Source organism: Athene noctua, chromosome 1 (assembly GCF_965140245.1).
Source record: "Athene noctua chromosome 1, bAthNoc1.hap1.1, whole genome shotgun sequence".
In the NCBI taxonomy this organism is placed as follows: Eukaryota; Metazoa; Chordata; class Aves; order Strigiformes; family Strigidae; genus Athene; species Athene noctua.
Window position 1 is genome coordinate 179,223,169 of NC_134037.1, and position 16,042 is coordinate 179,239,210.

The window sequence follows — 16,042 nt, forward strand, 5'->3', positions numbered from 1 at the left end:
TGTCTACATCTAAAACCAGAGATCAGTATCTATGTTGTTCACCAAATCACTCACACTTTTTGAGTTAGAGTTCCAGGCCTGTATTTTGGCCTGTCACAGGAAGGCATCAGTTCAGAGGACAGTGTGAAACAACATGCTGCTTAACAGAAACCTCTAAGATAGACCTGTTTTTCAGGATTCTTGCTAGCCTCCTGACAGAGCATGTCAGAAAGCAGGGCTAGAAGAAAAAATTATTAAGTTAAAAAGCTTCTAGAGCCTTAGAGCTTCTCTTGCACTGTATTTACATGTAACTCTCCTCAGGGATTTTGTTGTTCTTTTTTTTTTTTTTTACACAAGTAATAAGTCAGTCCCCACTCCCTGAAGCTGTAAAGAATTTTGTCAGAACTCCACAATTTGTTCTAATATCTATCTAGCACACAATTCCCCCAAGCCTATTTTAAAGAAGTTGCTCATTTTTTTTAATTAGCTTTGCAGACAAATCTACTGTGGATGTGCCTGTGAAATTCACAGGAGAATTCTACTTTACATGGAAGCATCTTACCTTCCCATCGTGACTGATCTCATAACCTTCCGGCTTGAATTCATGAGACCTGATGAGCATTTTCAGATTATACCTTTCAAACAGCTTGGCAGTGACATCAGGACCAAAGTAACAACCTCCTCCTCGAGACTTGTTTGGTGTACAGCCATTTTGGCTTCTTGGATCACTCCAGAGAATGTCAAGGATCTGTAAATAGAAAACTCGAGCAAGTGACGACTGATGGTAGGTGAGGACTGACAGGTTATGGCTGTCTAAAATACTGCCATAGCAAAAGCCCCACACTACAGGGAGGAAACACACCTGAGCGAACAAGTAGAGCTTGTTTTTTCTTCCTTTCAGCAGGACACTCTTTTGGGCTGAAACTTTTGTTCTACTTTTCTTAAGAAAGATTACTTAGATTTTGGATGAACTTTTTTCAGATGAAATGTCATTTCAGAAATGTACCTCCTTTTACAGCAGAGGTTTCCAGACTTGGGTAGGTGCATCAGGTATGGTACTTAGGCTATTTCAGTGAGAACAAAAGCTTCCTTCTTCATGTGTAGGTGTGAGAGGCATTTTCTATTTCCCAGCATGGACCTGATAACACATGGTTTGGTGGTTTTACCTAAACTAAGCTTGGGAGTGTCTGCTCTAAACATGACAAGAGTTGCCTTTGGCTTTATTGCCTTCAGTTAGCTCATGTTTCAAACCAAGATTTTACATACAGTATTTTCGCAGGATTCAGACATGGGGATGAATTGTCATGGTGTGAAGTTACCTAACCTAATTATTTTAGTCAGTAGCAAACATTAGGCAAAATATGTGTGTTTAAATGTCACTGGACGAGGTTTACACTAACACATTCCACGTTGTGAGTGTGGTTCAGCAGATGCTTGGTTAGCTGGGGGAGTGTCAGATTGGGGGTGTGTGTGTGTGTGGGTGTGTGTGTGTGTGTGTGTTGTTGCTTGTGCCTGTTACGTTAGCTTGTAGGTCAGATAGGTATCCTGGGAAATAATTTCAGAGACGGATTTGCTTATCAGAAAACAAAAGAAAACTCTCTGCCCCTTAAAGCAGTTGTCTGAAAAGAAGCTCAGAAAAATAAGTTTATATAAAACTCAATTTTGAGCTTCTAAATTGCTGTGCAAATTAAGCTTTTCAAATTGTCACCATTTATTAAATTACAGTATGACAAGAGCTCCATATTGCCTCTAATATTCAAGAGGAAACGAACAGTCAGAGGACAAAAACTTCCCACTTTTCAGTAATCAGCCTGTAGGTATCAGGAGCTGCGTTTTTTTTGGATAGTATCAGCATTCAGCTACCAAAACCACAGCCAAAAAAAGGTGCTCAGTATAACCAATGACTGCGAAGTCTGACCTATTTAAACTGACAACCACGTATGTACCAACAGATCCAACCACATGAGGGCATGCAAACACGTTCCATACTGAGCAGTTCCCTCCTCCTAACAACTAAGAAAAGAAAACACTGAGTAAATTGTACTTGTAAGGTATAAAACCACAAGCCTTTATTACCAGGTCTGCAAAAAGCATCCAAAGAACTAATAGCTAACTAGAAACCCAAGTGTGACAGGTTTATGAAACAGTCCCATCAGACTCAAACGTACTGGTCTGAACAGAGCACCTGCTGATTTTGTGCAGGAGTTTGGTATCAGTCTGTCTTTGGTTTCACCTACCTGTTTCCACTCCTTCAGGGCAGGGTCCTGAGGCAAATTTGATCCCGAAGGCTCAGTGGAGCCCGATGAAGAGATGTGTTGTGTTTTCCCTGCAACATTCTGGTTGGCAATGTGTTTACTGAGTCTGGTTGTGGGAATTCTCTCCTTCAGTTGGTCCTGTCTGTCTCTCACCGACTTTGGTGGCCGCATCAAAGATTTCAACTTTAAAAAAAATACATTTCAAAGAGTTACCAGAACATAAAGATGATACAGTGATGTCAGCTGAAAGGCACATCAGTTTCCATTTCCTGTACTCAATACTGAACTCTCATAATGTCCTGAACTCACAGGTTCGGTGGAAGGTGCAGGTATTTGGCACTGGCAGAAATTTTGCTTTATATCTATCAGCGACCAGCCTTTTCAGAGCTGCTCTCATATTCTTATCCAGACACACAGACTCATTGCAAGCCACAGTCAGTTGTAAGGTCTCACTATACAGCAAGTACGGTCTGGGCTCAGGGATGATCTTAAGTGCCCAGCTTCACTGGAAACTGAAAATATACATGTATACTGTGCTGACAATGAAAATGCATTCACTACTCTTCTGATACAGTAGCATGAGGCTAGGTTAATTTGGCTAAAATAAATGGAGTATTAGGAGGATAGCAGTGAAATTGAGGAAGTATTACATCAGGCCCTCTTACTGTTAAATCAACCTCCCTCCAGCATGCACGGGCATTTGCTTTTTTTGGAGCTGTGTGCTATGGCTCCAGGAATGCCTGTTAATACAGACTCTTCTCCAGGCAGTATCTCTTCTCATTCGAAATTTCCTCATACTAGCTCATTTCTAGAACAAAAAACAAAAGCAAAAACAAAACACCCCACCCCTCACCCCAATTCTACTCTTTAACAAAGAAAAGGACTGATGCAAAACAAAATGCAAAACACTGGGTTACTCCCCAGTGCACTGACTGGTATTTGAGACCTGTCAGTTGTCAGCTGTACCAATTAAAATACATCAGTTGGCCTCGAGTGATACTGCCCTGAGTTATGGCCCACACAGTCTCATTAGCAATGCTCTCCCATGGCAGCAACTTTGACCTGTTAATTCTGCATTTCACAGACAACTGCATCAGTAGCACACTTGAACCCAGCCTTGGTGAAAGTGTGGGCAGAACTCCTCTCACAGTTAAGACACCCATATCTGTAGTTAGACACCCAATTTTAGTGTACAGTGGTACAGCCAATGGAGCCTAGACTTCAATGGCCGGAAGAATGCATTGCCCTTTTTCACATCTTTAAGGAACAGCGATAGACCTGACTGTCCTGTAAAGCATTTATTTCTGCATTAGAAAACAGGAGGATGAGAGAAATAGCTCTAGATTCCACAGACACTAATGACAAGGTACACAAGGTGGCTTAAATATAGCTATCTTGTGTCATCTGGGATGCTCTACCATATCTGTGAATTTGCATGAGGTGGGGAGGTATGAATCAGACCCAAAGGTGACCAGTGGAGGAGACCTGCGAAGAAGACTTTCTCCAGAGGCAGGCAGAGGCCAGAGGGGACACCCTACAGCACTGGAGACTTATGCCTGAGCAGTTACAAGACCTGGATGTCCACCAGGTCTCCCGGATCTCCACTGGATACACAGAACCTCAGCACTCGGATCACAAGCAGACATCTCGAGTTAGTTGTCCAGATCGAGACCAAATTCCACGCCATTTTCCACTGATTTGAAAGAGCTGCATTTGCTCACCATTTCAGAAAAAAAATAAACATTTCTATCTTCTAAATCCCTGAAAAGTAGTAGTTGCTGTTTTCTCAAGGCCTGGTCTTGAATTTTAATCCGCTGGAAAGGCTCTGCCACATGTGCAAGGCTCAGCTGCTGCCGAGGGACCACCTCACAGGTGGAGAACATCCCACGCACAACAGATGGCAGAAGCACAGCCCCGGGACAAAAGGCAGGGTTAGAAAGATGTGCCTACACTGATTTCTAAAGTGTTTAGAAATGCCTGAGAATTAAGTACTTTTCATAGTTCCTGGCTAATGTGTCATCACTGCAGGAAGGAGGTATCTAAAGTGTTTTTAGATATTTTAAAGTCAAGAGACCCATGTTATTTTACAGCAGCCAAACAATTGGCTCCCAACACCTACTGAAACCTTCCCTCCTCAACACCGATTTTGAAGAAAAACAAGACTCTTTCCTTACTTGTCTTACACAGCAGACATTTCCTCTCCTAATGAAAACAATTTGATCTTAGCATTTGTACTGCTAAATATTTTAAAGAGAAATTTACCCCCACATGAATATGATTTCTCACCTTACTTCTCTCAAGTGCATTCAGGAAATCCAAATCTGTGGTGTCTGAAATCCCTCCATGTAGGATGAGAACTTTGCTATCAATTATAGTGGCGAGGGGAAGCCAGCTAAAGACGTCTCGCAGAAGACACAAAATCAGTTTGCCGTGGTCCTGTAAAACATACTCTTAGATCCTGTTTCTGGCAAATCCTGTTGCTTCTAAGTTCAAGATTTTGCTGAAGTGTCTGCCACGGTCTGAACAGTTCTGTCCAGGTGACACCCTGAACTGCAACACTGACAAACATTTATTTCAGGACCATTTGATTGTTTCTGTGGCATTTTGTTCTTTCACGTTCACGTCTTTTTGTGTTCTTGAGTGGCCTTATAGGTGTTATTTATTTAATCTCATAGATCTCTGAACATAAAAGGCTAACACTTAAAATTGTTTTGTCAGTTATTCCATTGATAATCCAAAATAATATCAACTACATTACTAAAGTCATGCTGTACTACACCTAAATAAACTGAAGTTTCCTTGTTTACACAGGTTTCATTTTACATGTGCTAGACTACAAAGAAAATATATGGGAAGGAGGAGGAATCTTACCTTGTACTTCTTTGAAACTTCTTTTGTGAAGCCATATCTGAAAACAGGACAGCACCATTAACTGGTTTTCAGTATGCCCCTTCTGCATGATTTTCTGTGCTATAGCGTTTGCCAGGAGTCTCCCAGCCCTCTTTTTCTCCTGCCATTCTGTCTTACCTTAGTTTAAATGCACTTTCTTCTGCTCTGTCTCAAGAATTGGGTTAAACTGGTTTCTTTTACATACAAGAAATTAAGAACAGAATCCAGACCAGTAATTATTTAGTGGCCTTTTCTCCATCTAAATGAAATAGCTCAGCAGTTTTACCTTTTAGATGCTGGAGAGAAATTTCAAACCTAACCTAACTGATGATGGGCAAAAACTCCCACAAAACCTCCACTGAGTTTTTGTCCTAAATCATTGAACATTATTAGACAATGTTGTCTATCATGTCGTTTCCCTGACAAGGGACAAGGGTTTTGATACCTCATTCTTTTAACACCAAGATATCCTTGGATCAGGGACATTTTCACAACCTTAACTCTCACCTTTAAATTTACCAATGCGCAGCACTGCTAAGAAAAATGCCCAGCAAAGAGCCATACACAAGAATGCATCTTTGCACTCAATACCATCACAGACCTGGTTAATATTTTCCACTATTTTGGGTGGGAATTTTCGTATCTTGTAGATAAATTAACTGATCTTGTTTTATGGTTTGGGGTTTTTTTAATTAAGTGCTGAAAAAGGAAGTATCATGTGAAACTGATTCTCTTAGGTGGATCATTAATAGGATTTGAATGTGGACCTCTAACCCAGGTTTTGTTATGTTTGTGTTAAAACAACAATATATTCTGTGTGCGTGCATCAAATGATAGAAGGGGTAAAACAGGTTACCCACCAAACAGACACCTAAAGACTTAATGGGGCAGTTTAGAATTGTAGAGACTAGGACTGAGGACGACTTCTCACGTCTGTGAGAAAATTTTGACTACAAGTCACACTTTCACTACAGCCAGAGACAGTAGCTGTGCTCACTCCCTTGGCAGCACTGTACAGCTGAGTACAGATATCTATATCAGAAAACAGGCTTGGCTGTTCCTGCAATGGGGCAGACGGCCACCTCTCAGCTAATAGCCCTCCACTGTGTAGAAGCCAGGATATTTACCTGCCTCTCACATTTGGGAAGTGGCATCTTAGGCTAAAGTTAACTGAAATATCAGCTTCTGATTTACTGGTTTCATTATATTGGACATTATTATGTCTTTTGCTATGCTATGGAAAAAGCCATTCTTTAACTAAAATATCATCCTTCCATCTGTCCCCCATCCCCAGATTTGATACTCTGGAAGCTGCACTAAACCCACTGACTTCAATGGATTGTGATTAGGTCAGGGGCAAGATGACTCCTTTCTGTGTGCAATGAGGATGTTCTTTGCCCACCTCACACACCTTGACGATGCAAAGCTACACCTGAATACCTAATAAAACATTATTTCTCTTTTAGAGTGTCACAGTGCCTAAGTAGCATTCCAAAGCTCCAATGTTTCTAGTGAAAAGCCAGATACTCCCCCTTCTCCCATCCCCCCAAATCTACCTCAGGTTCATGATGTAGTCTTCATGGTTTCCTCTATTCAAGTGTAAATCATTGGGGTAGATAAGAAGAAATGCAAACAGGATTATAAGTATTTCCATAGAATTTTTCCCTCTGTCAACAAAATCACCATTAAAAACATAAGGGTTTTGTTCTGAAGGCAGACCGTTCTGCAGAAGGAAACAAAAACAAGGACATTTAGAGACACTGCTATCCTACTGTAATAAAGGAAATAGCATTTAGATGAGATCACATTGCTAGAAAATCTGCAAAAAACTTGCATAATACAGAGATCTAAAATGTAGCATTTCTTTATTTCCACTGCTTAGAATAAACCTCCTTATCAGACAACCTGTATGAACCATCAGAGAAGAGATGACTTCTCTAGCTGTTCTTATGATGCCATCTCTAATCCTTTCCTTTACCTATTAAATTAAATGGAAGGGATGAAAACAAACATTATTCTTGTAACAAAATATACTTTTCTGTTAATGCAACTGCTGCCAGGAAGTTATGTGTTTGCAATTAGAAGGGAGTCATTCATTTTGAATGGAAGACAGGAAATCCATGAGAAATTATCTTCTGACACAAGTCTGAAGGTCCTTATGTTTCCTTACACAGTAAGAAAATGGATTTCATATATGCATGCTTCCAAAACTCCTGAAAAAGACTCTAATCCAGAGGACATAAAATCTTAATACGGAACTCTGAAAAACTTGATTCCAGTTTCTTTAATCCTGAAAACACTACTCAAAAGCTCACAAACCTGAGAGGCTGTACATACAGGTATTTCTTACCTTATTTTTTTTCTAAAGATATAGAGCAATGCTGTATTACGAATGGTGATTTATCAAAAGCTAGTATTCTGAATTGATGGTATGTTTCATTAGATTAGTTATCAACACATCAATGGGTGCCATCAGACTACAGAAAGTATAGCAGCAACTATATGTAACTTCATAATTTCCAATCAGGAGTATCAGAAATATTATTTCAGTATTGACTTGCCAGAAAAAGAAAACCTCTGTTTTCACAATTGGAATGTGCAAGAATTATCAATAGAACATCTATAAAATCACATTACAACTGTGGAAGCCACTCTTGACAGTGTCTGGCAGCAGTGCAAGACATCTCACTGCCTGAATATAACTACTACATCAGTGTCCAGCATTTCCTATATCCTTATGGCATTCCCTGGTGTACTGCTTTAGCAAGTTTACTGCAGGATGCATGATTTGGCCAGAGACTCAATTAAACAATTAATTTGAATCCATCGGGAAATATTTTTTTTGTCCCAGTCAGCATCCTGTGCTGTTAGGTCAAGATGCAGCAGTGAATCCTGGTCTCGATTTGCACAGAGGCACAATCCTGACTGCTGTAAATACAGCTTGCTTGGTTTTTGCCATAGCCTCTACCCAGCTCTCTCCAAGTTAACTTACAAGAGGCCTGTGGTTGCTCTGCACTCACAGAGTGGTAATTTAAGAGACTCTGCTAATGTAGTAGCTTGTAGTGATTTTAAAAAAGAAAGGACAGATTTCAGGAGTGAAACAGGCAGGAGACACTCAGCAGCAGCTCCTGGAAAGATGAATTAATAAAAGCTTCGCCTTAAAACCAATAGGCATGTGAATTACCCGCAGATTGTCAGCATACACACAGCCGTACTGTGGAAAGACAGATCTACTGAAGCACTCTGCAGACTATCATTATTCTTGTGGAAAAGCTTACCCACAACTTTTAGTTTTAAATGAGAGTTTGTTTTGGACTTCCAACTTCAGTGTGACATTTTTGTTTTGTTCCACACTCATGAAAAGTTTTTATTTCTTTTTCTGTGGTTTCAACCAACAATAAGAGCAGAACTAAATTAAAGGCTGTTGCAGTCTCTGACATGTCAGAGTCAAACAAGGCCCTCTAATGATTAGCAACTTGCTGCTGGGCATTGTTACTGTATCTGCTGGGTTAGTGATTAATTAACTTCCGTTTGTTGTTTGCATTTTCTATAGCTTCAGGCTATTTCTATCCATAGCATCTATTTAACAATCTAACTTAGCAATGCACAATTTAAAATTCAAGGGTTTCAAGGAATTTCAGGAAATGCTTTAATTTAATGGAGGTTAATGCAGGGACTGAATGAACCTTACAAACTGGCCATTGAGAAAAAAATTATCTTAGCCTTACCCAAACCAGGTTTAGGAATTATACACACTATAACAACCAGCGTTGTATCGATAAGCTGTAGATTGCAGGCTTCTGTGTGTTTGCCGCTGGTGGTTTGTAAAAGTGCTGAGATAAAAGTCCCCTGGACAGAGCCCCATGCTCAAGATGCCTGGTCTGCACGCAGGTCTCCAAAATGCTTCAGCAGCCATTTCAGCTCTGTGCAGACCTGAGATCACTACACTCCTCAAGGCACTGTTTAGGATTGCACCCTCTTGTTTAAGTTATGGGTGGTTCATACCAACTTGGAGGAAGAAATACCTTCAACTGAAACAGAGTTAGGGAAGCAGAAAAAATGGATCCCAGAGTCTGACTGGGTTCATTGCTTGGCTGAGTAAACCGCTCAGAGGGGACAGAAAATACTGTGTCATTTAATTTGCTTCTAAATAACTAAGCAGCTCTATCATGTGCTCTCTATTTTCTCAATCACTTTGAAATAACAAAATATTTGTCCATTTCATTTGGTTTGGTGGAAGGATTCCCCTAGAAGCTTAACAGAAAACAACAGGGGTAAACTCTAGTCCCCGAAGTTAGTGGGAGTTTTGGCTCTGAATTTACCAAAGTCAGGATTTAGTCCTTGCTTAGAGTTTTCTTCTCTTTGAAACATCTACTGGAGAGGGGAAAAAGAATCACCTTCTTTTTACTCCAAAAGAGTAAAATTTAGGCTGATTGCAGTTGTAAATACAACTATAGCTGAGCATTTATCTTCAAAATAGTTCCATTTCCCATTCCAGGTCCTGTGGGACCTTATTCCACTTTCAAAAGAAAGATTGTCTAATTAAAATAACAGCTAAAAGGCTGCAAGCCAAGGACCAGCTAAATGTAATTGACTGATTAATAAGAAAAGCAGAACTCTGCAAAAAGGTCTGACTGTACTTCAACAGGCTTCAGGTATGTACTTGGGCAAAACAATTAAGTTTCCATTCAGCAGGTGTCAGATAAAATGTAACAAAGTTGGGAGCAGGGGAGGAATTGAATCATTTAAACACCTGGTTTAGCTTACTTCAGTCCCCATTCAGTGCAGATGAATGCATAAGGATCAGACACAAACCTTTTCCCCGGAAAGCTCAAATCACAGACAGTGTCTGCTAAAAGAAAGGTGACGATTCATGCTAAAGAAAAATGTGAAACTAAATATAGGAAATTTCCTGCATCTTCAGTTAAATATACAGTTGTGGAAAAGATAGTCTACAGCTTAGTTTGTTTTTTTTTTTTTTCACGGCAGTAAAACAGAGCTATGATTTTTTAACATTAAAAAGTGAGCAAGGATATGTAAAGGGTGCACAAGGTATTTCCACTTTGTGCAGACTATATGATTGCTTCCAAGACTTAAAAAGCTTTTAAACAGCACTCTTTTTTGTTTCCTGTAAACAAATACTAATAAAAACCACTTTGTAGGTATCAATGGAAGGCCTAAATGAAAGCATCTGCATTTTTTCTGGAGGGCCAAAATTATTAATGGTGTAGTGTTACATCAGGAACTAAGTTAGCTCCTGATTTTTGAAGACTTTAGTCAATATGGAACATAAAACAGTGGCAGGACTTTGGAGACATTGCGAGGAAGCCTCTTCAGTTTTGGTTCATGCTCCAGTTCAACATTTAGGAAGAGAAAGATCTCCTGGATGTCCTCCTTCACAGTGAGCAGGAGGATAATGAGAAGCCAAAGCTATGACAAAGACACCATTCAAATTGTTCCAGGATTTGTGTGTGTGGTACATGCACACCACACATACAGTTCTAACTGTGACAAATCTGTCAGACATAAATACGTGTTCCTAACAAGTTGTGAAGTGAAAATGCCACATCACAGGTATCACTTACCTTATAGAATATCAGCAAAAGATCATCCAGATTTCCATGCAAATCTCCTACAGGAAACAAAAACATTATTTTCTTTTTTTTATTTTATTTTCTCACAGAGGAGGAAAAAAATGGAATTATAAAACTGGAATTAGTTAGTCCTAGCAAGTTTTTCCCCATGTTTTCCTTAGTAATTTGCCTTGTATTAGGATTAGCTTCATTTTAAGGTACACGCTAAAGATGCTTGTAAAATCTGGCAATTAAATACTTAAAGAGTATACAGTTGTCTTGCATAAAGTTTTTGTCTTTCCAACTGGATCTGAATATTAGACCAGTCACACAGCCAAAGGTTCACTCAGGAAATGGGAGTAAGATAAACAAATGTATTATGAACCCCCAAACCAGAAAACGTCACTAAAAGACATTTAGAAATATGATAGACTTCTACAAACTAACATGTTTGAATTTACTAAGTGGCCCACTATATACAGCACACCTGAACATCTGTCCTATACAGGGCCAGCTTTTGATTATTACAGTCAGGATTTGATGGAGAGTGTCAAGAACTGTCCATGCTTGTATGCATCAATGCTAAGGTCACAGGAATGACTGATCTGGCCCTTTCCAAGAGGTTTATTTGACACAAGCAGGGGAATTTCACTCCAACACAAAGGATCATCACTGCAGCACAGCTCCCCTCTGCATATGACTGAACTGCATGCTCACATAACCAATGTCTGTGACTCACCGCCACAAAGCCACAGAACGGTTTCAAAACCTATCTTGTGCTTTCACACCACCAATGATTAGGAAAAGAGAAGTGACATTTTTACCTAGTCTACATGGTTTATGTGCAACTTTTCATTAATTATGAGCCTGCTGAAGTAATTCTAAGGAATCCTTCAAGTTATGATAGATTTTCATCACATATGTGGATGCAAACATTTCAGGTGTGTATTTAATCTGTATCATTAATTTGAAATTAAAGGAAAATGGGGAGAGGGATAACTTAAGAAAATCAGCATTTTGGACTAATGTCTAAAAACTGGTCTTTCATCTTCTGCAGAGGATTCTTCCGGTTACAAAAGCTATTAGTTTCCATAGCAGGAAAGGGACCTGTTTAGATGCTGCTTACATAGTGCAAATGCAATACAAAAATGAAGAAGTGCATTTTGCTTAGTAAGAACATGCTGTGTCATGAACAAGTGTGACTCTGTGTGTCCTTGGTTTGGAGAGAGGTTTTGTTGGTTTGCTTAACAAATTATTATTTATACAAAACCTCATTTAAACAAACCTGTTCCTGACAATCAAAGTAGATGCATAACCACATCTTTAAAAACGTTGTTTTGCATGTGTCATAGTATCCTTTCTTATACCGCTTTACACACAGCACACACTGCTAGCTGTCAAGAGTTAACTGTTCTGTTTTGCAGCTACTTCATTCTCTGGCCAGTGAGGATACTTCATCCCTTTATCCATAATTTACAAAAGCCTAACAAAATAGATGGGCAATGAGCTCTTAGTTCTTTACCTTGTGACACATCACATCATTCTGTGAGACTAACTTGTTGGTTGTATAAAGACTGATCCATATTCTTGGGTCCCTTCAGAAATAAGGGTTTATTATACTTCCAATTTATTCTAGATAGTGATGCTGTCAATGAAAGGTCTTGTTTGCCACCCCTACTAAGCCCTCATTAAAATCATGACTGAGTAAATTATGATGGTAAAGCCTTTTTCTCAGTAAGAGGAGAAAGTACTGAGACTTGCAGCCAGTGATCAAAATACTTGGTGGTATTTTAGAGATGGAAGTGCAGGAATATTTAAGCTACTCTGCAGTGTTACCTGAATTAATACAGACTCATTCAGAAATGTTTAATGAGAAAATGAAAGAGGAGGTGAGGGACTTTCTTAAAATACATTTAATGTGACTCAGGAACCTTATTTTTTTATTTGTTCCAATTTATTCATTGGGGGGGGGAAGAAGGGAAAAAAAAAACTTTCTTGTAATGGCAACATTTGGAAATATCTGCATCATTCTCTAACCGCTTAGAATACCAAACCATAGGCCAAAGCATTTATCTTCTCTGGTGCCTTACCACAGACAGTTATCTCCTTGGAGTAAGAAGTTGAAAGATGGGTGATATTTGGCATCTCCTTGAGAACCCTCCTAGTTTCACATAGCAGCTGCAGTACATAGCGGGCATGAAGCAGCTGTGAGAAAACAAATGCATGGAGAAAAAGAAGACTTATTAGAAGCAGCAATACGTCTGTCTGCTGTATTAATATCAGACATATATTGCCAAGATTATTTATACTACAGACCTCCAGACATGATTACAGACTGTATGGTTTAGTGCTGGGAATTAGGAGTGTTCAACTCTGCACTTGCTTTCCAGTGAATGAATATGGAGCCTGTAACGAATTTGCTTTATATATTTTCCCATTTTATTTCTAGTGTACTGTTTCTACTCTTCCCATCTACAGAAAGGATAAAAGACTGGGTTATACAGCACTCAGATAATCATTGCACAAGCTCATCTGTTAAAAGTAACTGGAAGAAAAAAAAGGATGCAGTTCTAGCTGTGAGTAAAAAACCCAAAACCACAAATCAACCAAAAAAACCTCAAAGGCTATAAAATGATATTTCAGGAAATTGCAAAAATAATGAGAGGGAAACTCCAGCAAGGCTTGCCTTGGTAAGAGTTATCTTCCTGCTCACTGTGAAGACGTTATGACAACGCAACATTGAAGCTTCTGGTCTTCTCTGCTAATGGTTTTACGAAAATTTTGTCAGTCAGTGATTTTTAAGGCTTTTAATTCAAACACATCTCCGAGGGAATTTGGTAGAGGAGACAAATGAGCTACAGACTGACTTTTCAAGATTCATGTTTACAAAGCAAACAAAAAAGGCCCATTACATATAATAATTTCCTTAATAAAATGCCAACCATAGTAAGAAAAGAGAGAGCTGACAGTATGGGAGAAGTCTGGGTGGCCTCATTTATCATGTGCTTTATACTTTGCTACTTTAAGATCAGCCTCCACAGAAAATTACAGAAAAAAGCCCCAACCACTTTTATTTAGTACATTAAAAAGAAATATAGACCCTTATCCTTTATATACATTACCATTATCCTTTATATATTGTTAAGCACAAATGCCCACAAATTCAAACAAAGCTGTGCTATGTAATGCCTTCCCTCATCTTGTAAGAGGGCAGCAAAGGGGCTTGCTCAGGAACACAGAGAATCAGCAAAATTAGTGCCTTGGCAGCTGCAGACAGCAAGCTCCTGAGATTTGTGCTACCACCCTGTTCTACTATATTAGTGATATATATTTTAATTTTATACTTTATAAATAAACTTTATACTCACTCTCCCATTATGGTGGCGTCTTGCACACTGGAAAGAGGTGATTAACCCTTACACCTCAACTCCTCTAAAAAGAATGGGTGGGGGACAAATAAAAAGGACCACATAAGGAGTACTTTTAATGCAGATAAAGTTGATAACTGGTTTCTAAGCTACCTTAGGACACCTTCCCCAGTCCTTCACCCTCACTGATAACTCCTGCTTTACAGCTTCTAAGGGTTCCCCATTTCACGATCACTGTAATCCCAGTGCTAGAGGATAAGGTCCCCACCAGTCTCTGCCCTCTCCCCAATGCTGGCTCTGGCGGTCATGCAGCTAAGTAGTGAATCAAATCTGGGAACTGGCTTGGCTGAGAATTGACTGCTTCTGATTTTGTTGAGTTAGCTTCCAGCCAGATCGATTTCCCAAGGCAGTTCACCTGTACGATCACATGGGGCTAGCAGGAAAGGGTAACGGGATGGAAAAGAAGGGTGAAATATCTCTTCAGGCACCAGTTTAGCCTTACATTGGATTCAACTGATTGTGGAGCTACAATTCAACATAGATGTAAAATAAGTAAAAAGAAATCAAACTAGTTGCAACTTACCTGTTCATTCCTGAAAGCATGCAGAAGAGCATTGGCATCTTCAACAGTAAGGGGGAATGAGAGTCGTGGTCCATAATAGGAGTCTGGAACATCAATTTTATTTTCAAATTCTGTCAAAGATAAGCCTTCATCCACAACCTGAGAAACAGCAGGGCTGGTGAGAATGTGAGAAACTGGAACAAGAGAGAAGAAAAACAATGATGTAGACACTCCATCAGTCCCCCACAGGGCTGTAACAGCATGACCAGAACTGACTGACTGTAACTGATGCTTTACTTGATGCAGGATTAGAGTGGCTAAATCCTGCCTTGTATTATGAAAGAGCTCCAGGTCTCCCCAGATTGTTTCACAATACTAAAAACAAACAAACAGGCAGAAAACAACCAAATGAAAAAAACAGGCAAAAAACTCTGTCCCAACAGCCAGTAGCTGTGGTCAGGATGCAAAACATTTTGCACTGAAGTTGTGAAGCAATCTGCTCTCATAGGTAGTGAGAAACAAAATCTGTTGCAGACTTTCTTCTCCTCCCCCCACAAAGCAAGGAGATGCAAAAGTCAAGGCTGATCATTCAATGACCATCATCTGTTTAAAGTTCAATATTACAGTTTTAATACAGGTTTTAAAGATTCACTTTCTATTGCTTTTATTTTCTACATAAAATTTTTAGGCTAAATACTAGCAGGTCAGTGATTATTTAAAAAGTCATCAAAAAAATCCTATTTATTCACAGTGGATTGCAAAGCACTCCTTTCTGACATGACTAGGAGACAATGCCTGCTTTTGGTTGGCTGCCATAAAACTACTGGATGAAATAAACAAAAACACTGCAGTAAAGTAGAGCACAGCTTCTAATTTTCCTGGAACATAGAGGAAGCAGGAACATTGCTAATTGTTTCAATCCAGTATTTTCTTGACATACCCCTGAAATGTAACTGAGTGAACAGTAGATTTCAGTGTTTTCTTCTTGCAGATTGTCTTTATCATGCATTATTCTAAAAGAGAATACCAGACCCTAGAGGACAGTGTTCTGGAACCTGTTGTTGCAGAGTTGCTCTTGTGAGATGATTGTTGTAAACAAAGTTGCTGGGCTACAGGTAAGTTTTCTGTAACCTTGATTAGATGCAACTGGAAATAAAAATGTATTATTTATTGCTGGAGGAATACCTGTGGCTGTGACTCAAAACTCACAGTGGCCAGAACTAGCATGTGGCCTCTTAAATTATGAGACTCATAAAGGCCAACTTGTCTTGTAACTGGATAAAATCCATATTAAGGAAACAGATAAAGATACACTTTTAATCAGCTCTGGATTAAAAAAAAAACCCTTTCTTTATCAGCTCATCTGTTGTGAGCTGATTAGCACATTCAGTGTACAGCCATGTAAATTAATTAAGG

At 39.3% G+C, this 16,042-nt stretch overlaps 1 protein-coding gene across 4 annotated transcripts in view; it reads right to left on the reverse strand.

Moving 5' to 3' along the window:
• Positions 1-16,042, reverse strand: part of PPEF1 (protein phosphatase with EF-hand domain 1) — a 42,456-nt gene that overhangs the window by 4,946 nt on the left and 21,468 nt on the right. For all 4 annotated transcript variants that reach the window (XM_074906542.1, XM_074906532.1, XM_074906552.1 and 1 more), the window contains exons 5-12: positions 14,648-14,820; positions 12,787-12,901; positions 10,709-10,755; positions 6,680-6,846; positions 5,106-5,142; positions 4,521-4,670; positions 2,217-2,417; positions 542-727 (exon numbers count right to left, since the gene is read on the reverse strand). In XM_074906542.1, the coding sequence (XP_074762643.1) occupies positions 542-727; positions 2,217-2,417; positions 4,521-4,670; positions 5,106-5,142; positions 6,680-6,846; positions 10,709-10,755; positions 12,787-12,901; positions 14,648-14,820 (1,076 nt within the window). The remainder of the gene's footprint in view (positions 1-541; positions 728-2,216; positions 2,418-4,520; positions 4,671-5,105; positions 5,143-6,679; positions 6,847-10,708; positions 10,756-12,786; positions 12,902-14,647; positions 14,821-16,042) is intronic.